The following is a 22,847-nucleotide window of genomic DNA, read 5'->3' as shown; positions in this document are numbered from 1 at the left end:
AGCATGTGAGCAATTTTCCCCAGAGAGCCGCGGGGCGTTTGTGGGTGCCGCTGGGTGCCAGGCAGGGCTCAGTGCGGGCAGGCACAGCCTTCACCCGGTACCACAGCACTCCCTGTGCCCCTGTGAGCACCTAGGGCTCAGTGCGGGCAGGCACAGCCTTCACCCGGTGCCACAGCACTCCCTGTGCCCCTGTGAGCACCGAGGGCTCAGTGTGGGCACAGCCTTCACCCGGTGCCACCGCACTCCCTGTGCCCCTGTGAGCACCGAGGGCTCAGTGTGGGCACAGCCTTCACCCGGTGCCACTGCACTCCCTGTGCCCCTGTGAGCACCGAGGGCTCAGTGCGGGCAGGCACAGCCTTCACCCGGTGCCACTGCACTCCCTGTGCCCCTGTGAGCACCGAGGGCTCAGTGCGGGCAGGCACAGCCTTCACCCAGTGCCACAGCACTCCCTGTGCCCCTGCGAGCACCGAGGGCTCAGTGCGGGCAGGCACAGCCTTCACCCAGTGCCACAGCACTCCCTATGCCCCTGTGAGCACCGAGGGCTCAGTGCGGGCAGGCACAGCCTTCACCCGGTGCCACTGCACTCCCTGTGCCCCTGTGAGCACCTAGGGCTCAGTGTGGGCAGGCACAGCCTTCACCCGGTGCCACTGCACTCCCTGTGCCCCTGTGAGCACCGAGGGCTCAGTGCGGGCAGGCACAGCCTTCACCCGGTGCCACTGCACTCCCTGTGCCCCTGTGAGCACCGAGGGCTCAGTGCGGGCAGGCACAGCCTTCACCCGGTGCCACTGCACTCCCTGTGCCCCTGTGAGCACCGAGGGCTCAGTGCGGGCACAGCCTTCACCCAGTACCACAGCACTCCCTGTGCCCCTGCGAGCACCGAGGGCTCAGTGTGGGCACAGCCTTCACCCGGTGCCACAGCATTCCCTGTGCCCCTGCGAGCACCGAGGGCTCAGTGTGGGCACAGCCTTCACCCGGTGCCACAGCATTCCCTGTGCCCCTGCGAGCACCGAGCCACAGCCTCGCCACTGCAAACACCCCCTCAGAACAGCCTGATGCTCTGTATGTTGATTTCTCAAAGGAAAGAAACAAACAAACCAAGACAAACACTCGGCCCCTCCGCGCTGAGGGAAATACAGACAGGAGTCAGAGAGGCAAATGTAATTAGGAAACATATGAGAAGATTCAAAAAAGTTCAAAAGAATATGAGAAATGAAATGCATAAAAAGTAAATAAAACACATTGTTTAAAAATGTTTCATATTAGACTTCCCCTATAAACATTTTACTTTTTATTTTATAGATTTCATGCTATTCTAATCAACTTTATTTTTGTAACTTCGCAACTGAAACTGCAAAACTTACAGCCTGTTTTCACATTTCTGGGGTGTCCTGTCAGTCTTTTATATCTCTCTAGATGGGGGAAAAATAAAGCCAATGAAGTGTGCCAAGAAATTCTAATTTCAAAACTTTTATAGAAAATTCTGCTGAAGAAACTCAGGCACCACATCACGGAAAGACCATAAAGGTTTGGTGAAAACAGTTCCAACTCCCAGACAAATCAAAGCCTAAATAGTTTACTGTTGCTTACCAAGAGTTTGTAAACTTGTAAAGGATATTAATGAAGGTGTAAACCCTTACTGCGGAAAACCAAATCTTTGCTGTAGAGGACTGGGGTATTAAAATCAAGCAAACACAACACCTCATCTATCCTAAACCACACCAGAACCTCAGAACTGAAGCAGTCATGTAATCTGAAAAACAATTTTGAGATGCAAGGCTTTGCTGGCCCCAGTCATCTGGAGGAAGGTCCCATCTCATCTTTACAATCAAAGAGTTAACTCTGATGTCCCAGCACACAAATAAGTAAATGTGGGATAATTAGGAAACAAATTCTGCAAACATCTTGAAAGGGGCTGGAGACCTTTGATCTTTATAGAAAAGAAAACATTACAATACAGTCCAGCTTTTGGGGTCTGCACACATTTTATACCAAGGCAGAGGATGGTATCTTTCTTAAAAATCAAGTAACACCTAATTCCATCATACCCTAATTATCTTAACTGATTTCATATGTCTAAAGGTATTTCACCAAAAGATTAGAGTAGAAAGAGGGACTGACAAAATAATTAAATATGCAATTTGCCAAGCTTGGACAATATGGCTTTGAAATCACCTTTTCAGGAAGTTTTACAGCTTGTTCATTGACATATATATTGCAGCCTTCAGATTCTTATTTAAGCTCTTTTGATTACTTTAATGGATTAATACCCGAGTACCATCCATGTAAAGTGTAATACTCAAGCCTGTTTCTAATTTGTCCAGAGCTGCACTACTTTCCTTTTGGTGCTATGCTATGAAAAAATACTCTGTCTTGATTTTTCCTTTAAATAATATCTTTTTTTTTTTTTTCCCCAAAACAGGTCTGTAAACACAGAAATAAGCCTGTGTCTAGTATCCTATTGGTTACATGAGGCGCTTTCATGTTTTCTAAAGTTTTGGTGACTCAACAAACAAACCTGCACTTCACCAGCATCACCTTAGGCTGGGCTTTACCAGAAGAGCGCACAATGACTGCTTTAACCCTTTCTGACTTTTTTTGGTGAAAACGCTTGTACTGAATTGATGGCTGGATGCCTGCATTCACCCTTGCCCAGGGCGCTGTTGTGGGGGCACACAGGCAGGGCAGGCAGGCTGGGGGCTCCCAGCAGAGGTGCCTGGCCCCAGCCCCAGCCCCAGCTCCCTCCTCGTGCCCCTGGAGCTGCAGAGGCACCGGGACAGCTGTAAGGACAGGCCTGGGGACAGCCCCGAGGATGGACAGGCCTGGGGACAGGCACGGCCTCTCCACGCTCCCAGGGCTGCTGTCCAGCCAGATGTGCAAGGGTATTTCCCTACTTGCACCAACAACAATGCTCCTACTCGTCTCTCCTGCTCTTGCCTCTTCACTGATGCAGAGTTTGCAGGAAAGCTTTCCACCTAAAATCCATGACCTGCTCGTAGAACCCATGAGAAGAAGCACCAGAAGTGAAAGCAGTGAAACAGGGCTGCTGGCTTTCCCAGACCCGAGCTCAGGCCAGGGGCGAGCGATTTCTCCCATGGGTGAGCCGATGAAATGCAGGGGGAACATTTTACAAAATAAAGGTAAAATACACAGCCGAAGGGGTAACTTTGGCCACAGACACCAGAGTGTTGCTGCTCAATCACAACTCGGGCCCAGGCCCACAGACGATGGCACAGCAGAGAAAGGGCAGCCAGCTCCTCGCCCACGCGGCAGCAGAGCCCAGTTCACTCAATGCACCCACTGAGATCTTGCTCTGCCCTGTGCAGAGACAGCCAGCCACCCAAAACTCCTCAGAACACGAACTTTCTCTTCCCAACAGTTTTAACAGCCCCTCCTGGGCTGCTCAGCCCTGCCACAGCCAGTGCTGGTACAGCCACGGCCAGTTCAAACTGCACCGGCCCCGCTTCTGCTCCCACAGCCTGGGGCACCCCTCCAGCTCAGGTCAGGTTTTGTGAAAACAACAGCAAAGACAACCTTTGAATGTTTAAATAGAAAAGAAACTCAAGTTTAGAACTGCACAAGACTCTGAATACTAGAGAGGGGAAGGTCTCATCCATCCTTTAGAAACACATTCCTTAACAAAGAACAGTTTTTCTCAAAATTTAACAAAACAAACTAACCCAAACCAGCATGGCCTTTGCCTCTGCCTGAAGAATTCCAGCCTAATTATAAACTTCCTCTGAAAAATGAAAAAAATATAGCTGATACTCACAGTTTGGGAGAAGAGGCAGGCAGCAGCTCAAAGTCAGACGTGCTGATGGACCCCAAATCTGAGGGAAATTATGAAAAACCGCTACTGCACAGGTGTCTCCTTTCCCATCAGCTGGGACCTGATCAAGCAGCCTAACGAGCTACACCTGGTCACGCTGGCTCCAGTGCAACTCCCAGACACGCTGGGTGTCAGTGCCCTTCATCCTCCTCCACAGCAGACCAGTTCTGACTGCTGTCTGAGCCAGTGGGAGTTGTTTCCCAGTGACTCTTTTCAAGTTTATTATTTCTCTGCTCCACGTTACCATTTGAAGTGAGCAGAAATGACCCAGGATTGTGAAAGGGCCCTTGCAAACCAAACTGGTGCAGGTCACAAAGGCTGTGGGTGCCCTGGATCCCTGAGCAGGGTGTGCAGAAGTGCTGGTGGCCCCTGGGCTTGGCTGCCCTGGGATGCTGCTCTCCCTGCGGGTGCCAGAGCATCAGTGGGTGCTGAACCAATGTCTCCCCTTCCAGGGCTCAGCCCTGCCCTCACTGGCCACAGCAGCACCAGAACAGTCCCGCTCTGGTGCTGAGATGTCGTTCAGGGCCTTTTTGTTTATTAGTGCTCGGAAAGTTGTGCCAAGTGACACACGTTAGGGTTACAAATATCGGTAATGTTGGAAATGTTCCCTGGAAGCCACAGTTCAGCAGACTCCTTCAAAAATAACTAATTGAACCACAACAGAGACACCAAACTGACCCAATCCTCCCAGTCCGTAAAACTATGCACACGCACCATATTTCAGGGTCAATTTATCACAACATGCCCCTTCCTCACTGGTGCATAGCAAAAGGAGAGCATGGACATATTTATAGCAGGCACTGCTTATCAGATGGTATAAATATGTCCATGCTGGAATAAATCATGGCATGGGTGTGAGCTCAGTGATCCATGGTGAGGAGGAAGTGCTGCTGAGCACCTGGGAACCCCCTGGGCATGGGGCAGGCTGCCCACAACCACACAAGGCCTTTCCCAGAGGGACAGCAGGACACAGGACACGGCCCCACCTTTGTGTTCTCCTTCCCGCTTGCACCAGGAGCAGATGGAGAGAATTACAGGGGCCTTCTCTGTATTCTCCTTCTCTGATCATCCCCTGGCAGCTGTTTACCTGCTGCCAATTCGGATATAACGAAGCTCCCCAAGACAAGGGTCCTTCAGCTTCTTCTTGGACCTCTCTCAGGTGAGTAATAGTGGTGGCAAGGCACCATTAAGGCAAGTCATGCTCCTCTGCTCCTGTAGAAATAATAGATGTTTTCTTTCAAACTTTTAGGTGTTACCAATTTACTCTAATATCGATATCACTGGTGTCCAAATTCTAAACATCCCTGCAGGTGGAAAACTCCAAGTAGACTTCCAGACAGCATGGGATTAAGGGAAGAGTCAACAGAGTGGGTGCCCCATGAGCCACTGCTACTCGGACAGAATCAGAGGGTCTGCAGTACAGGGACAGGCTGAGAGCGAGGGAGGACACAGAGACATGCAGGGAGGTGTCCAATTCAGGATATTTCTGGCTCACTTGTACAACTGGTGTCTCCTGCAGCCTTGGGAAACTGGGATTTAAGATTTGCAGAACCACAAATACAAATATATTGATAGGAAAATCGGTTTAACTTTCAAACAGTAAAACCCAATAATTCACAGATCATCAGGAGTCTTGGAGCAGAGCTGTGGGTAATGATGCACAGAATGTTCACAGAAGAATTGCAGAAGGTGCCCGGAAAAGGCCAGCTAAGGAGACTAAGGGAGCAAAATGCCAGCAAACCCCACCAAGACAGAGCGGCTGTGTTCTTGTGGGATCATTTAAGATAACGCCCACTCCTGTTCACGGGCAGTTAGGGCCTTCTAAGAATAAACTGATTAAAGAACATTTTGCAACCTATAAACTTGGTGCAGTTTAAATGAAGTCTTTTAACCTTGGAGGTCTTATTTTCCTTATTAAGAAGTAGGGAAAGCCCTTGCATTCCCCAGTTTGATCAGCTCATTAACAGACTGACAATATCTCGGGAGCTGCTGATGCTCAATGCTTTAATAATAACATCTGCTGACTTCCTCAGGGCCCGTTTCAGAAGAAATTAGGTACAGGTTTGCATGCCAAAGCAAGCAGGGATGTCATGAATCTGCATCCAGCTGGGAGAAGCAGACAGGCTGAGGAATCGCTGCTGCCAGCGCCGCTGCCCAGCCAGCCCCGGCTGGAGCAGGCAGGGTCTGCCACCGGCCCCCTGCCCATAGAGCACAACCTTGGCTCCTGCAACAGCCCCCTGCCCTCCCCAAAGAGCACAGCCCCGGCTGGAGCAGGCAGGGTCTGCCATAGAGCCCAGCTCCCTGCCCATAGGGCACAGCCCTTTCCCCATAGGGCACAGCCCCAGCTCCTGCACCAGCCCCCTGCCCATAGAGAAATACCCTGGCTGGAGCAGGCAGGGTCTGCCACCGGCCCCCTGCCCTCCCAAAGAGCACAGCCCCAGCCCCTGTGCCCCAGCACCCCCCGGCCATCGCCTGCACAGGACCGAGGCAGCCGTGCACAGCCGTGCCACCAAAGGGGCTGGTAACTGCTGTGGGATTTTTTTAATCTAGTTTCCTATGAAAACAAGGTTCCTGTGATCCCTGTGTGCTTGTCTGTCTGCCTGTCCTGCCCAATAACTTTGAACTCTTTTCTTTGCTGATTTAAACCAGATTTCACGGAGAGGCAGAAGTCTCAAGGATAATTAAGTTCCTAAAAGGTTCATATGAGTAGGAATTTGGACAGAAAAAGGAATTTAGAGTTAGAACAGGGAAAACGCTTGCATTAAGGGCTTTTGAGTCCATTGACTGGCTTCTGCCACCCATGACAGGTCATTGCTGGGGACTGTGGGAACAGGGTAGTGTGCTGGTGGGAAAAGCAGGAACTCTTTGTGTAATTCAGAGGAGTCAGCCACAGGAAGCACCTCTGCGGCCTCTGGAGCTCGTGAAACTGATCCTCACATTTCCCCAGGTTGGCATTCCTGGGTTTTGCCAGCCCTTGGCCCAGCCCATGGGCATGACAGCTTTCCCCTGACCATGGGGAACTGTTTGTCACTGCAGAACAGTCACCAGCACCAGCCCCATCTCTGGCACAGCGCTCTCCTGGTCACTCCTGCTCTCCCTGTCTCCCCACTCTGCTCACCCCATGCTCACCAGAGAGCAGACCTACTTGCTTGGCATACGTGTGAAAACTGCCCCAAGAGATGAGCACAGCCCTCTCCTATCCCTGCCAATAACTAGGTGAGAAACAACTGGCTTACTCTTTTTTCAGTGATAAAACGCATTGCCTTTCCCTCCCCAGGAGAGTACCTGCCCTGCTCTGCAGCACCTGGAGCTCTGGCCTTCAGGTGAGGACATCTGCTACTTGATTTCAGGTTTCTTCACTCAGAGGAACCTCCAAGGATCTGCTTTGATCCTGTTGGACCACGGACATTAAATTTGGGCCTCAAAATCAGTAACTGGCGCCGACCTTTTCAAGCAACACCCAGTGGAGCAGATGGCAGTGACCCCCATTCCCGGCCCTCAAAGAGATGCCTGGGGTGCCTGGGCTGTGCTGGCTGGAGCAGAGGAGCAATCCTTCTCCCCCACAGGCACAGCTCACGAAGCTGCAGCACAGGGCAGTCCCCAACGCAGGAGCTGCTGGGAAGGTTGTGAAATAAATCCTGGCAGAGCAGCTGGATGAATACTCAGTTTAATTTAACATCGAACACTCACAAGTCCAACTACAAAGTGGTCTCACTTGGGGCATTCTTGTAGCTTTTGCTTTAATTGAGTAAAATTCTAGAGGTCAAATTTCACCCTCAGTAGAAGGATGTCTCAAGGTTTCCAGCATTTCTAGTGGAAAAACCCCAGAGCAGAGCCCACTTGCTCTGAGAATCGCATGATGGTTCATCAGGGCTTTTTCTCCTCGACGTGTTGCCCATTTTATTAACTTCTGCTTTGCTTTAAAAAGAGGCATCTACCATTTTGCTTCCCTAAAGAAGCTCATGTTATAATTCAAGTGTCAGGACAGATTAAGTTAAATGTGCTGTGTGATTCCCAAAGGAAAACAAACTTCCAAACATCCTCTGTTTGCCTTGTTCCATGTCATGGATTGCATTAGAGCTGAACATGTAATTCTGTCGCCTAATGTGTTAAAGTTGGCAGGAATTTTGCTCTCTGTGCAAGGTGAGAAATTACTGAGCTAACAAAACATTTCGTTTCCCCCTCCTTGCGTTCCTTCTTTATGAGATTCTGAATGTGACATTTTCACAAAAAATCCCTACACTTATTTGTGAAAAATGTATATTAAAACCAAAACACATCAAATGGAAAGAAATCACAGATGGTTTTATTCACAAGCAGCAGAATTAATGGCCTTCCCTACTCTTTATAAATATTGGAAGCAGATGAGTTCATTACTATTTCACTCTAATAAAGAAAACCTGCTTGATTTTGACAAGACATCTACTTATCTAGTGTTTTCTACTGAATAATAAATCTATTTTCTTTGAAAAATAAAAGTTATCAATAAACAAAAACCTGCCTGGAAAATTTGCCAATCAAAAAAACCCCAAACATCTTCATTTCTGATAGCGCCGAAATGGAATTTGAGGGATTTTGAAAATGTCACTAATTTTCAGACTAGAAAGTTTTGAAATGTTTACTTTGTGGTTGTCTTAAATTTTTACATCTTTCAACAAAGCAAGCAGAAAAGTGAAAACATCTGAAAAGGCTTTTGAAAAGAAAAGAGTCAGCACAAGCTGGATGAAGCTGTGGGCTCCTTTATCTTCCAGAAATCCGCACACATGGAGCAGAGTTTATGAGGGTTTTTTTAACCCGGCATTCAAACACTTCCCAGTTCACAATCCTGGCTCCATCATGTTTGCCAGAGCTTCAAAGTGCTGCTGGCAGCTTTTCCTGCGCTGGGATAAAACATCTTACCCAGGGGAAGCAAAAGCTGAGTCATTTTTAACCCCAAACAACATTCACTGATGTGGTCATCTTGTTAGTCATGGAAATCCTGTGTTAGCTCTGTTTGTGCTTCTTTCAACACTTATTAACCAAGGAGCGAGGAGGTTTTATTTTAAACTGCAGAAGATGTTTATCCTCCCTAGGGCCATGACAATCAGTTACATGGCTTATCCATCATTCCAGAGAAAGGAAAGGATTTTGAGAAACTCCCCAGGCAAGTTAATTTTTAAAGCTGTAGGAGGGAGAGGAGAAAAGAAAACAAAACACCACCAAAGCCACCGGCTCACAAAGCCCCAAGAGCCTCTGATGACACCAGGACTGCGCCAGCCGCCCCCAGCCCCTGCTGCTCCCCTCAGGCACTGGGAGCATTTCCCTGGGCAGGAATGGCCACAGGAACCCCCAGAGAAACCACTGCTCCCACGTCTCACAGCACTAAGCACAGCACAGTTAGACATTTTCCTCAGAAACCAAATTCCGGGGATGATGGATGTGAGCCAGCTCCAGTGCCCGTGCTGGGGTGAGGGCTCCCAGGCACGGGGAGTGCTGTGCCACAGGACTGAGCCCACAGCCCTGGCAGCAGGTGGAGAGAGCCCTGGAGCCACGGGCTGGCACGGGCTGGGCCCAGTCTGCTTCATGTCCTCCCCACACCCCTCCTCCCCAGCCAGGACATTCTATCAGGTGCCACTGACAGCTCCCACAGCAGCCACAAGATGCTGCTTCTGAGTTTTTTGTGGAACAAGTGGTACTGCTTTCAAAAGGTTATAAAAACATATGCCTGAAGAGAATGTCGGGAACTTGGGTATTAATCTCCCTTAATTCAAAGAGCACTCAAAATAAGCGAGACAGAAATACTGTCTGGGGTGAGAAGATGCCAGAGGTCAGATTGTGCACCACTAGCTTGGGTCAAGTTCAGAAGAATAATAACTTAGCACAAAGAAAAACAATTTTCAGTGTAGTGCAGTATTAGCCTCCCCTGGCTGAGCAGCCCATTTCCCTCAGGGTTTGCTGCCCCAGCCATGCAGGTACCAGCCCGCGCTGCTGCCCCAGCCTGCACTGGTGCCCCAGCCATGCAGGTACCAGCCTGCACTGGTGCCAGAGTGGTCACTGCAGCCCAGGGGGCTGAGCCCAGGGTGCCAGTGCTGCCCTCGGTGCTGCCAGCCCCATCGCTGGGCTGAGGATTGCTCCAGCCAGGCTTCGCCCAATCCTGCCCCATAAAACACGTCACTTGAGTTTGTTTTCATTTTGCAGCATACCTGTAGAGCAAGACATTTTGGACAATTTTTTCAAGGCTTCCTTACATCCAATTTCCAAGGAAAAAAGCACACAAACAAGAGCACATTCCCTGTAGGGGATCATGTTGCCACCTCTGTAGTTCACTCTTCCAATCCAGGTAGTTGTTTCAGTCAGAAAATTAAAACACAAAAGCACACAGAATTATCTGATTAAAACAAGTTTCATTTAACAAATTATATTAAGAATACAGACGGAGTTATCACACAATGAAACTTCCCTTTGTAAAATACAGGAGGGTCATCTAAAATAAATATAAAACATAGTAACATTCATAAGATTAATGCACAGTAAAATCACTTTCAGTAACCCAACCATCTTAGAAAACCACCTTACAACTGCAAAAAAGGTTTCTCTCTGCCATTTGTATGATGACATTTAAATCTGTTGCTGTTAGGAAACAATTTCACAACAAACGACCAGAATAGCCCAAGTGTTTGGTTTCCCTGTGGTGAATGAAGGGAGCAGCACCTCGCAGAGCTTGTTTGTGAGCAGAGGAGCAGCTCTGCCCGCTGCGTGCCCCTCTGCTGGGGGATTCCCGGCAAGGCTCCGAGGCTGAGGTAATCACTGGTGGGTGTAGTGAGGCTCCTGCCTCTGGGAGGAGCAGGAGCAGCTCGGGGGCACAGCTGGGCACACAGACCGAGCCAGCTGGGGAGCAGCGGGGCACTGAGGCCAGCGCGGCACTGCCGGCTCCGTCCCGGCCCCCTCTGCCAGGACATGCCAGGCCCCGCAGAAGAGGAGGTGCCAAGGCCTGGGAGGCATGCCCTGGCCACCAGCACCTACCTGGCACGTGCAGTGCCCATGACAGGAATTCTCCAGGCTCAGCAGCATGTGGGTTCAGTCTGGAGAGCTCAGGACACTGAGGGAGCAGCGGTGGGTGTGAAACCAAACAAGCCCAATGCTACAGACTACCAACAACCTCCCACAGCACAGGAGGCTCCCAGCCAGGAAACCTCCAACAAACACCGCGGGGACACGCAGGGACAGTCACAGGAAAAGTCTGACACAGTTTACTCCTATGGAACTACAGATATGAGGTGCTCCCATAAGGGAAGACACCTGCTACAACTATTCACACTTGAATTTTATCACGAAGTTCACACTCTACATCACTTTCTGGACTAACTTCTTGCCTTCCCATGATCAACACAGCAGAAAGCACAGCCTGGCCTGGGTGGCCACAAGTCACCTTGGCGCATGACCAGCTTCTTGCCGTGAGGAATCCAGGAGGCAGCGTGTCACTAGGAATTCACATCAGAAGGCATATTTTACAGTAAGCAAACCCCTCACTGCTGCTTTTCTGTCTCTGTTGCAGATGTATAACAATTTGGCAAACTAACTTCTCCATCAGCCACAAGATTAAACTACCTAGAGACCAGTTTTGTTCTACAAATTCAGTCAAGATAGCCAAGAACATCTGGTAAAGCTCTGCAAATTCGCTTCTGTTGCTTTCCACTGACTCCTCCCCTCCCCTTATGCTGCAGAAGGCTTCTCCTCAGCCAGACAACATCCACATCAGACACCTTGGACATTTATTGCCTGGGCCAATTCCCCCACAGTCACCTCTCGGACAGGGAGGGAGATGCAGAGATGCAGGTACTGGCCATGGCACATGCCAGCATGGAGGACTCACTGTAAGGATGCAAGGACCAGCCTTGCAATGAGCTGCCGTGAGTACTAAAGTCATGGAGCAGCCAATAAAACCTTCCAGTGGAAATGCTGACCTGACAGCCCTGGTCTCAGGAATTCAGCAGTGCAATAAAAAAAGCTTCCTCTGATCAGTGGACTGAGAAGTTGACACAGTCAACCACCCTGCACGGTGTCTCGCTGTGCTTCCAAGCACTGGCTCTGAGTCCTCTCCCTTTTGGAGCTGCCTAGTTTTGGAGCCTGAGAGCTCAGCTGGCTCTCAGCAGGTGCAGCTTTTTGTTCAGAACACCTTCATTGTGTTTGCCCCACAGGAACTGCATCTGTCCTGTCTGTGCATTTGAACCAGGCTGTCCCCGCAGCGCCGTGGTGCAGGACCACACCATGGAGAGCAAGCTCGTCTCTCATGGCTCTTTGCAGGTGAATCCTGAAGGAGCTTTGCTGGCCCAGTGTTAGAGAGGGAGAAGTAAGTACACAAATATATCCTGAAGATGTAGATGCCTGTCCCAGCCGCGTATCCTGCCAGTGTTTCAAGTATCCAGTGTTTCCTGTAGGTCACTGCAGAGCAAGCTGAGCAAACCTAGCAGTTGGTATAAGTTCTAAAGCACTGATTTTCTCTTACAAAAGGGACTTGGAGCTCTGCACCCATTTTCCCAGATGTACCCAGGGAGTGTGGCACCGAGTGTAGGGTTCGTGGCTCTCAGAACCTGCTCCTTGCTGAGCCCCCTGTTGGCTATGCAGGCAGCCCTGCCCTCCTGGGAAGAGGTGGCTCCAGGAGGGGCTCCTGGCAGCTGCCTCTCCATCTCCCAGTGGCAGGCACTGCCCTGGAGCTCTGCAGACTGTGCTGCGCCCTGTGCAGCCCCTGTTCCTCCACCAGGAGCACGGAAGGTCAGCTCTCATCCCAGAGCTATGGGGTACGCACTGCTGCAGATGGCTCCTGCCTACCTGCCGTGACCACTGAGCCACAGGAGAAGCTATAAACGGATGTCACAGAAAACTACAGAACAAATTACAAGCAGAAAAATAGAAAGACAAAAGATGGATGAGATGGGCACAGCACTACGGCACAGAGTGGATTTGAACTTGAAGTGAACCTGAGCCGAATGACCAAGCTGCCATGGTATGTTCATTTGTCGACGTCGGCATCATCAATCTGGCCTTTGTGAAGCCTGGCAGTGAGGTCTGGCTTTTCTTTACTGCAGGATAAATAACAACTAAAAATGGTGGTGCAAGCTCCAAGTAAACGAGCACTTCCAGGGGGTCACCCGGGGGCTCCAGAGCTGGTGCACAGCTTTAACTCTTTTGCCCAGGAACAACGTACATGCAACCAAATTGGCCTCTGCCCTCCAACCACGTGGCCACTCTACAGACACAGCTCCAGAAAATTATTTACCTGATCGGAAGAAGCTGAAGCAAAGATCTGGACTCAGTTTGTCCCAAATGTATTTTGTGCTCTTCATCCCAGCAGTACAGTGTGGTGCCTTAAAACCAGAAATGAATCTTTGGACAAGAATTATTTTACTTATGTACAAATAAAAAATATTAGCTGACAGTACAAATACTGCTGTTAGTTACCACTCGGTGCAACTAGCAAATGCCAGATCAATCCAAGGGAGTGCAAAGTAGGTTGGGGCACATGTACGACCCAGGCTGAGAGCAACAGCACTGTTACTGTTACCATGGCAATTGCATTTCAGTGGGGTCAGGGAATCAGTATTTTACAATACAAAAATTGTACATTTTAACTCTTACTCCAAAATTGCCATTTTGCTGCCATGATGCATGTTTGTTCTACAGCAGAGACTTGAAAGAGCAGCACAGAGTCAGATGGGCACTTGTAAATAACTTATTACAGCAATGGACTTCTCCAAGACATGCCTTTAGCTTGGGAGCAAGCCCGGTCAGCGATCACAGGGAGGCAGAGGTCAGGGTTTAATGCATCCCGCTCTCATCCTGTGCCATGTCAGTCTTCAGTGCTTCCCCATGAGTGCCCAGGAAACAGGCACATCTCTTTTGTTTTAGCAGCTAGCAGGGAACACGTTAGAGAACTGTCTCAATGATGGGCAGGTGATGGCATCCCAGCTGTCAGCAGGTCCACAGGCAGCTTGGCTGGGGTCTGCCAGGGTGTCGCTGCCAGCATCCATCCATCCATCCAGAAACACAGGAGCCTTGCTGCCCTAGATCCGTATGGACAGACAGACACCCTGTGCAAAGCGAAGGTGCTTCATCTCAGGACCTGCAGTGCACCTTGGGCACCCTGCCTGCCCAGCCAGTGCCCAGGGAGAGCCAGGGGCCCTGGCTCCCCCAGCCTAGGCAAATCCAGTGACCACAGTGGATCTGAGACTGATCCCAGCCACAGCAGAACTTCTGTGCCCAGACCGTGGCAGAGGGATTGGCATTCACTGCAGCTGGGTTCTGCACTGGCCTGGGTGCCACAGGAGCCTCCTGCTGCACGGTGTGGAGAGCCAAGCAGCTCCACAGCAGCTTGTGTGGCAGCACCCAGCCATGCCATCCACTGCTCCTTTCAGGGGTAAGATCTCTCCATGCTCCGCAAGCTCCCGGCTGTGTTCGCAGAGGTTTGCTACAGCTCTGGATTCTGTGACTGTCCTGCAGCAGGGTTACAAAGTGGGGATGAGCAAGGGGCTGCGCCAGGCTCCCAGTCCTCAGTCCTGTACTCACGTGGAGAGGGGTCTGCGGCGGGGTGGGGGCAGCTGCCCAGGTGCCCGCGGTGGAGCGGTGTGTGCAGGGCGGTGCAGCGCGGCGTGGCCGGACACGGGGAGGCGCGGGATGGTTCCGTGGCTGTGTCCCGTGTCCTGCTCAGTAGTATGCACGCACACACGCTCCGGCCGCGGCCCTCAGGACGGCGGCACCGGCGGGCAGCGGGTGGGGCTGGGCGGCAGGCGGGCTGCCGCGCTCTGCTCCGTCCGGAAGCTGTAGTCGTACTGTGGGGCAAAGCAGAGAGAGGGAACTGCAGCACTGACCACACAACACTGCCCACACCTGTGCTGGGACAGGGCGAGAAGCAGAAAAATAAGAGAAAAACCTGGGCTGACAACAGCTGGCCCAGGTAGGGCCAGGCCAGGTGAACCTGCTGGTACCAACTGAGCCCACATCAGTGACCTCCCCAGGCAGGGCTCACCCCCTCCCCAAAACCCCGCATTAACACAAATGTGACCACGCTCATCCTGTCCATAAAGCAGCTAGTCAGAAACATTCCCCCTGGCAAGTTTACTCAAGCTGCTACCATCAGAATTAACGTTTTTTGTTGGCAAGAGGGTGAAAGTCCCTACATTCACACCCCTTGGGCCCACGGTGTCACTGCAGACAGGGGACATCCCTCGGAGGCTGGCGTGCACTGTAGCAGTGCCATCTCGTGGCACGCTGTCAGCCGCACCCGCCGGCCCGCGGCCACCCCGCTGCTGCCAGGGCACCCCAGGACAGGCCGGGGTAGCGGCGGCTGTCCCGTGGCAGGCGGGTGGCCAAAGCAACACCATGCGTTGGGGCTACCGAGGCAGCAGCTGCCTGCGACCGTGGCACACGCACTGCAACAGCCCCGTACACGGACTCTCCTCCATGCATCTCCCAGTGCCGCATTTGTGGCCTTTGGAATCTCACAAACACGTCCCCCTGTGTGCTCCTCACAGCCGGACCAGGACAAGGGACGTGCTGCCAGCAGGGCGGTCGGGGCAGCCATCAGCCATGCCGGTACCTGGCCCAGGGCCGTGCCAGCTGTACCAGGGCCGTGCCACTTCCACCCGACGCCGATCTCCTTTTGGTGCCGGCTCGGGAGGACACCGGCGCGACGCTGAGCTACGGGAGCCCCGCTCCTGCCGAGCGCACAGGGCCGGCCATGGCGATGGATCCCCGGCGAGGCGGCCAGGGGCCGGCAGGGGGCGCCGCGGCTTCGTGCCGGGCCGGGCGGGAACGGGGCAACCCGGGCTGTGCCCGGCCTGTACCGGGCCTGTGCCCGGGGCCTGTGCCCGGGCTATACTGGGGCTGTGCCCGGCCTGTACCGGGACTGTGCCCGGGGCCTGTACCAGAGCCTGTAGCCAGGTTGTACTGGGGCTGTACTGGAGCTGTACTGGGGCTGTGCCCAGGCTGTACCAGAGCCTGTAGCCAGGCTGTACCAGGGCTGTATCAGGGGCTGTATCAGAGCCTGTATCCAGGCTGTACCGGGTCCTGTACCCACGCTGTACCCGGCCTGTACTGGAGCTGTACCAGGGGCTGTGCCCAGGTTACACCAGGGGCTGCATCAGAGTCTGTACCCAGGCTGTACCACAGCCTGTACCCAGGCTGTACTGGGGGCTGTACCGGGGCCTGTACCACAGCCTGTATCAAAGCCTGCACCCAGGCTGTACTGGAGCTGTACCAGGGGCTGTGCCCAGGTTACACCAGGGGCTGCATCAGAGTCTGTACCCGGGCTGTACCACAGCCTGTACCCAGGCTGTATTGGGGGCTGTACCGGGGCCTGTACCACAGCCTGTACCCAGGCTGTACCAGGGCTGTACTGGAGCTGTACCAGGGGCTGTGCCCAGGTTACACCAGGGGCTATATCAGAGCCTGTACCCAGGCTGTACCAGGGCTGTACTGGGGCTGTACCAGGGGCTGTGCCCAGGTTATACCAGGGGCTATATCAGAGCCTGTACCCAGGCTGTACCAGGGCTGTACTGGGGCTGTACCAGGGGCTGTGCCCAGGTTATACCAGGGGCTATATCAGAGCCTGTACCCCGGCCTTTACTCCCCGGGGCCGCACCTCCCTGTCGCGATGCTGCAGCCGCTGGCATGCAATAGGCCTCATTTTTCAACACCCAAACGCATAAAGATGTCAGCTCAAACTGTTTACTAATTAACACTTAAAAAGACACAAATTAGATATGCGTGGCTAAGAGCAATTATAATCAAGACGAATCTCTCCAGTCATTGGGGAACTGAGGAAACTCCTAATTGCTGGAACCAATGTTTTAAAATCTGAAATCATGCCAGTTAGCAAATATGTTCATTTAAAGAACATTTCATGTGACTGCACTCAGGAGAATTGACTACAAACATGCAAACAAGGAAAAATATTTCTGTGTAAAATTAAAATTTTAAGCTCTTCTAGATTTACGACTTCTTCATTAAATATATTTGCAAAAAGCAGCCCATGAAAACTTGTAGCAATTCAGTGGTTAAATGAACTGCCTTCCTTATCACTTTAAAAGGAATGATGAATATTGGATGCTCCCTTTACTAATTAGACTCTCTAGACTTTTTACACCACGCCAAGTGCAAATGAAGATAGGGTGCACCCTGCCAGCGGCCAGCCCGCTGCCCTCGCTGCACAGCACCAGCCACAGAGCTGGGAACAGGGACAGTGCCACCACCCTGGCTGCCACCTGCACCTGCCCAGGCGCCTGCTCAGTGACTCTACCCTACCCAGGGCAGGCAGGGGTAAAGGACAAACCCCCAGAGCCCTGCTGGGACACTGGCAGCAGCACTGTCTGTCCTACATCCACCACATTAGCCATGAAGTGATGGCACGTGCTGCTTACACCTGCACCTCACCACCTCTTCATAGCCCAGCTCTCTGAGCACTGCCCCGGGCACAGCTGTGCCATCCTGGGGCAACAAGAGCAGTTCAGGTGCAGTCCAGGATTTGCACCTATTTCCATCATTTTCTGACAGGGTAGAGTCCTGAAATTCAGCTGCCTGCAGCTTGGAGGATGGGTGCATACATCTGCAAATGTGGTGACAGAGAACAGTAATTCTTAGAATTCTTTGGGAATATTTTTTGCAAGGCATCTTGCTCCAGGGAGAATGTTCTGGCTGCTTTGGATATCCAGAAGATTTGCTGTAATGGTGCTATTGCTTGCAAGGGAAATAAAGCCATGCCGAAATTCACAATATTTATATGTGTAGCTCTCTATGTGCAGACAAGATGCTTCATCAAGGAATATGGGCTGCATAATCATACTTTTCATTACGCTGGAACGCACACAGCCTGCTACAGAGCAGGAGCTGTGGGAGAGCAGGCAGGTCTTGGCCTCTCCTCGCTGCCCACAGAAATGATTGCAGTGCTGGTGTCCCCACCCTCCACAGGCCTGTGAGGGTACAAGCAGGGCTGTGCAGCCCAGCCCTCCCCAGGCAGCCCCCAGGCTGCCAGACCTCTCCCACACCAGGCAACGCACAGAGATGATGCAGAAGCAAATTCAGCACCACACGGATTCCCCATGGCCAAAGGGACCATCTGCTCCCTGGCCAGCTCAGGGCAGGAGTGGGACAGCAGCCAGGCACGGGGAAGGGCTGCCAGCCCTGAGCACCCCCTGCTCCCAGGGTCCCAAACAGAGGGGTGGCATGTGTGCCACGTGGCAGACTGCAGTGCCCGAGGCAGTGGGTGCATCTGTCAGCCACTGGCCCTGTCAGGCAGCATCCTCAGATCCACCACTGCAGCCACTGCACTCCCACAGGGCGCCTGCAAAACCCCTGCCAACTGGGCCTGACCATCTTCTTGTACTCAGACAAAACTTTCAGGCACAAGAGGGTGGATCTGGGAGAGACAAGAAAAGTATTTTCCATAAGGGAAGGGCTCTTAAAAACAAGTGAACACAGCCCTCATGATTTGCTCAGTGCCTGGCTGGCTACTTACCTCCTTTTCAATTTCTGCAAGGGTTTTGATTGTGATACCCAAGAGATCAACCGGCTGCATCTGGCAAGAAAGAAACAAAAATGTCAGATTCAGGGTCAGGGAGGAGGTGTCTGTTTGTTTGTTTGTTGTTTTGTTCTGTTTCAAGTCGCAAACACTCCATCACCAGAGATTTAGATGCACCATCTGTAAACACAGGCACGATCCTGTTCCTCGTTGCAGCAGGAGAGTGAACAGCAGACGGTGGGCTGGGGCTCTCAGCTCCAGCCCTGCTCTCCCTCAGCACGACAGCTGACACTCACCCTGGTGCTGCTCCGTGCAGGCAGGGTGGGTCTGTAGCACTGGACGGGTTCTGTGGCTGCAGCACCAGGCGTGAGCAGCACCAGCTGCAGGAAGCCCTGACCAAACTGACCATATGGTGGCAATGGTGTCTAAAGGATCCGCAGGGAGGATTAGCACAACCTAATCTCTCTGCATTTGTCCTCACAGCAGGGACTTCAGATTTCTGGGAATAATGGCCCATAAACAACCCTCTCAGAAAGCAAGGGATGTGAAAAACCGCTATCAGCAGGAAGAAGAAAGCAAAACGCTGGAGCACTACTGAAAAATCAGACACAGCTGATGGCCCAGTGTTTGCCTTAACAGCTTCCTGTAAATTGATTTTTAAAAAGATGCTGCTTTAGGATCAGATGGATCTGGGAACCGATTTGGATGCTGAATCTTTGAGCTCTGGATCATGAACCTTAGCAAGCACGGGTCCAGTGACACCCAGAGGTCACTCTGAACCAGGAGCAGCATTTCTGTTTGGTGAAGCAGACGTGCCCTGCCGTGCAGGCGGCAGCACCCGCTGTGGAGCAGGCACCACCCAGTGCCCTCTCAGGCTCACCCGCAGCCAGGCAGCACCCTGGGGCAGCTGATGGCACAGGAGGGCACTGTGCCATTACCACTGCCCCCAACTTCTGCAGTGACAGCAGGAAGTATAAAGCTGCTGGCACTATGCCATCCTCACAGCAGGTAAATGCAGGAGAGCTCCACCTCTGCAGCTTTCTTTACAATCTATGCTAAGAAATTAGAAATGCTTTCAGCACCAGGGAGTCCCATTGCCATTCCTATTTTTGATGGTAATAAACCTTGAAATCCCAGGACAATTCAGTTTTAGAAGCAATCTGGCAAAAGCCTTTCCCATCTAACGGGCAGCTATTGTGACATGCAACCTTGGCCCATCTCAAGCACTGGGTATGTATTTGGCCCCACAACAGAATAGCTCCCAGAAGCAGCTAATTTGTCTTGATGTTTTGTGATCGCTCCCCATGAAACAATGGATTTCAGACACTGGAGAACAACAAACTCACCCCTTCACGAGCACAGGCAAACTTCTCCGAAATCATAAAAGGCACTCCATCCATTGCTGAAAAGGACAAGACATCACATGTGACGTTTCCAGCTGCCTTCTGACACGCAACTTCACACATTCCCAGTGACAGATCAAGTGTTCACAGCACTGACACATGACTGATTGCTCCCAAACGTTACTGCCAGCCTTTTTCTCCCTCTAAACTGCCAGTGGTTTCTTTACATTTAAGACATAGCTGGGTCAGTCCCTACCAAGCCAGGAATCCAACAAATTCTCCTTGCTCTATCCATATACAATTTCATGGCCTCAATTTTGCATTTTCCAGTTTTGTGCAGCTGGCAAAGCAGGACAGTATTTGAAACTAGAAGGACGCAACTTCTATTAATCACCTCCTCACCAAACCAGTTCAGCACGCGGTGATGTCTGAGCAAGAGGATAAGGGACAGCTGGTTCAGGGGACTTGCAGCCCCCAAAGCAGACAACACCACCGCCTGTGTACCAAGCAGGTAAGCTGCCAGTGCCTGGGTAGGATGATGACAAACACCTGGGGCCAAGCACCCTGGCCTGGCTGCTGCTAGTGTAAACTCAACACTGAGCAGCAGCTCAAACACTTGCAAACCACATCTGGAGGATGTAAACCAGTGGAATATGAAGACAGACATGAGGACACGACACCACAGTCTCATGTCACATGGCCCAGCTTTTTCTGTAGCATAACCTTAATGGTACTCAGAGCACTGTTTGCCTTTATACCATCTTGTATACTCGTCCTAGTGCAATGATGTTCAGTGTTTGTGTCTTGCTATCACCATGTCACAGGAAGCCTCCCACAAGATGTGGCAGTGCAAGGGAGACATTTTTAAAACATGTAACTCAGCAATTTGCATGGAAGACTGAAAAGGGCATGTTCCGAAGGCAGCTCACACCCCAGATACACCCCCTTAATTGCACTTACACCTTTAACATCTGAAGTCTTTAAATTTCAACTCTGAAAGAAATAAAACTTCAAATCAGAGCAAATTTAAGCCCTGAGAGGCCCTCCACTGATCCTCAAATTGGGTTTTCTTTCAGAAAGCATCTGCACCCACAAACCCAGTGCTCCTCTGCTGTTTCCAACTTCTACAGCACCACTGAGTTACCATGTCAGTGATTAAACAAGGGTCATTTAAGAAGACTCAGCCTTTTACATTGGCTTTGTCTGTTTTCAATACAAAACCCCCCTCCACTGGAATAATTTTGTTATCAAAGGTGCTGCGTGGCAGCCACAGCGCAAAGGAAAACAAAAGGAAACAGATGAAAAGCAGCATCACCAAACCCAGGAAGTTTTAAACCTGAAAGACCATCTGCACTTGTTATCCGACAGGAACCCCCTTTGATCAGCCACACGCCAGCCTCTGTAAAGCAATCCAAAGGCTGAGCTAGGGAGAGTGTGCATCCCCAGAGCCCCCGTCCCTGGGCACGCGCCCCGGCCCACCCGGAGCTCGGCGCACACAGCAAAGCAGCAGATAAAAGCAGGGTGAGCCAAAGGCTCTGCAGCGCAATTAGCGCTCTCCTAAACAAACGAGCTTCAACAGAGCTGTAATTAAGCAGGCCTGTAATTAAGTATATGCCCTTTATCATAACGATCATGCTTAAAAATGGCACGATGCATGGAAGTGTGTTATTAATGCTGCGCTCCCCAAGCGCGGGAGCGTGTGCGGAGCTGCCGTGTCAGGCCCGTCACCAGCCTGCTGCTAAAATGCATTAAAGGCAGAAAGCAGAAAACAAGGTGCTCATTCAGCGTCTCCTTTCTCAGCCAGGCACCGGTGTCACGAGGGTTTAAACACCACCAGTTCTGGAACCTTTACAGAAACGAGGCCCTGGGCAGCCACAGCCACTGCCTGCCCCAGCACCAGGAGGGCAGCAGCCCTCAGCCCTCAGCCCTCAGCCCATGGCTCAGCTGGGCTCCAGGAGCCCTTGGCCACCCAGGGGCTGCAGGCAGGCAGGCAGGCAGGGGGACAGCCCAGACAAGATGCACGGGGAGCAGCACTCCCACCTTGCATCTGCTCTCCCTGGCTGAGCGAGTGCCCCGAACAAAGCAGATGCTCTGGGGGCGGGAGCCTTCTGTGCCCCCACCCCACCTGTGGATGAGACACCCACTGCTGCTGCTGCCCAAGATGGGCTTTTTCACACTCACGAGGACTGCAAGGGCGTGCTCTTCTCCTTCAAAACGGAACAAAATAAAATCGGGTTTCAGAAGGAAAACTGTTTCCAATGGCTGTTTGCTGCCTCCCAGGACCAGCTCCTTCCTGAGGGTCACAGCTAATTAACTCAGGCACTGCAATCAGTTAAAAGAGTTGAGAGGAGCCAGCAGCCAAAACCAACCTCGCAAAGCGCAGCCCCAAAGGACAGGGTTCCCATGCATCCCTGACAGCAGGAGGGGATGGATGCCTCGGTGAGGTGTAGTGGACGTGTCCCTTCGTGGGTGCAGGACCACCGAACACACAACCGCTTCCACCTGCTGGCTGCTCCTGCACTGTGATTTACCAAGACCCGCTCTCAGGCCCTAGTGGGGAGGACACCAAAGCATGCTCTATAATTCAACTTGCTAGCTCGCTTAGAAATCCTCTCTTTAATCTGTGAAAGTATTGTCACCCTTCTCTAAGCACTCGAGAGATGCTGCCTTCTGTGCTGCAGACTCCAACTAAATCTCAGTTGTCAAATTAGTAATTCATCTTTCTTGAATAACTATATTTTTAGCCAAGCTACCAGATTTAAATAATCAGACCTGCCAATGCTACCCTAATTTAAACATGCTGACGAACTTTCACAGGCAGCATCAGCTAACATAATGAGTTTCTGGATGACAAAGAACTTCAGACGGTAGTTCTCTACACTACCCAGCGTAATAAGCACTTGTTCTTTTCTACAATGTGCACATAAAAGAGAAATCTAAATAATAGTTGCTGTAATTATCTTGAAAAATATGTGGTGATTAATGGTGATTATGAAAATCTGTATAATTGTTCGCTAACGCTCCAAAGATCAGATGTTCTCTTGAAGCAACCATCAGTGAAGAACTTGGAAACACAAAAGCTTCCAAGCTGCCGTCCATGGGATGACCCGTGTGCCAGCTCAGCCCTCACCCTGCCGGGACCTCTGCCACAGGTTCCAGGATGTCCACCATGTGACACATGTGTCAT

General features: G+C 51.5%; 1 protein-coding gene across 5 annotated transcripts in view; it reads right to left on the bottom strand.

Moving 5' to 3' along the window:
- Nucleotides 1-10,189: 10,189 nt before the first annotated feature.
- The window catches only part of MVB12B (multivesicular body subunit 12B), a 53,121-nt gene continuing 40,463 nt past the window's right edge, over nucleotides 10,190-22,847 (bottom strand). For 4 of the 5 annotated variants that reach the window (XM_058038029.1, XM_058038025.1, XM_058038024.1 and 1 more), the window contains 3 exons: nucleotides 19,664-19,719; nucleotides 18,315-18,374; nucleotides 10,190-14,631 (listed from right to left, as the gene is read on the bottom strand). In XM_058038029.1, coding sequence (XP_057894012.1) covers nucleotides 14,545-14,631; nucleotides 18,315-18,374; nucleotides 19,664-19,719 — 203 coding nt within the window. In that variant the 3' untranslated portion in view covers nucleotides 10,190-14,544. Of the gene's footprint in view, nucleotides 14,695-18,310; nucleotides 18,375-19,663; nucleotides 19,720-22,847 lie in introns of all 5 variants that reach the window. The other variant, XM_058038030.1, reaches the window with a different exon arrangement.

Source organism: Melospiza georgiana, chromosome 20 (assembly GCF_028018845.1).
Source record: "Melospiza georgiana isolate bMelGeo1 chromosome 20, bMelGeo1.pri, whole genome shotgun sequence".
Lineage (NCBI taxonomy): Eukaryota > Metazoa > Chordata > Aves > Passeriformes > Passerellidae > Melospiza > Melospiza georgiana.
This window is presented reverse-complemented; position numbering and strand designations above follow the sequence as displayed.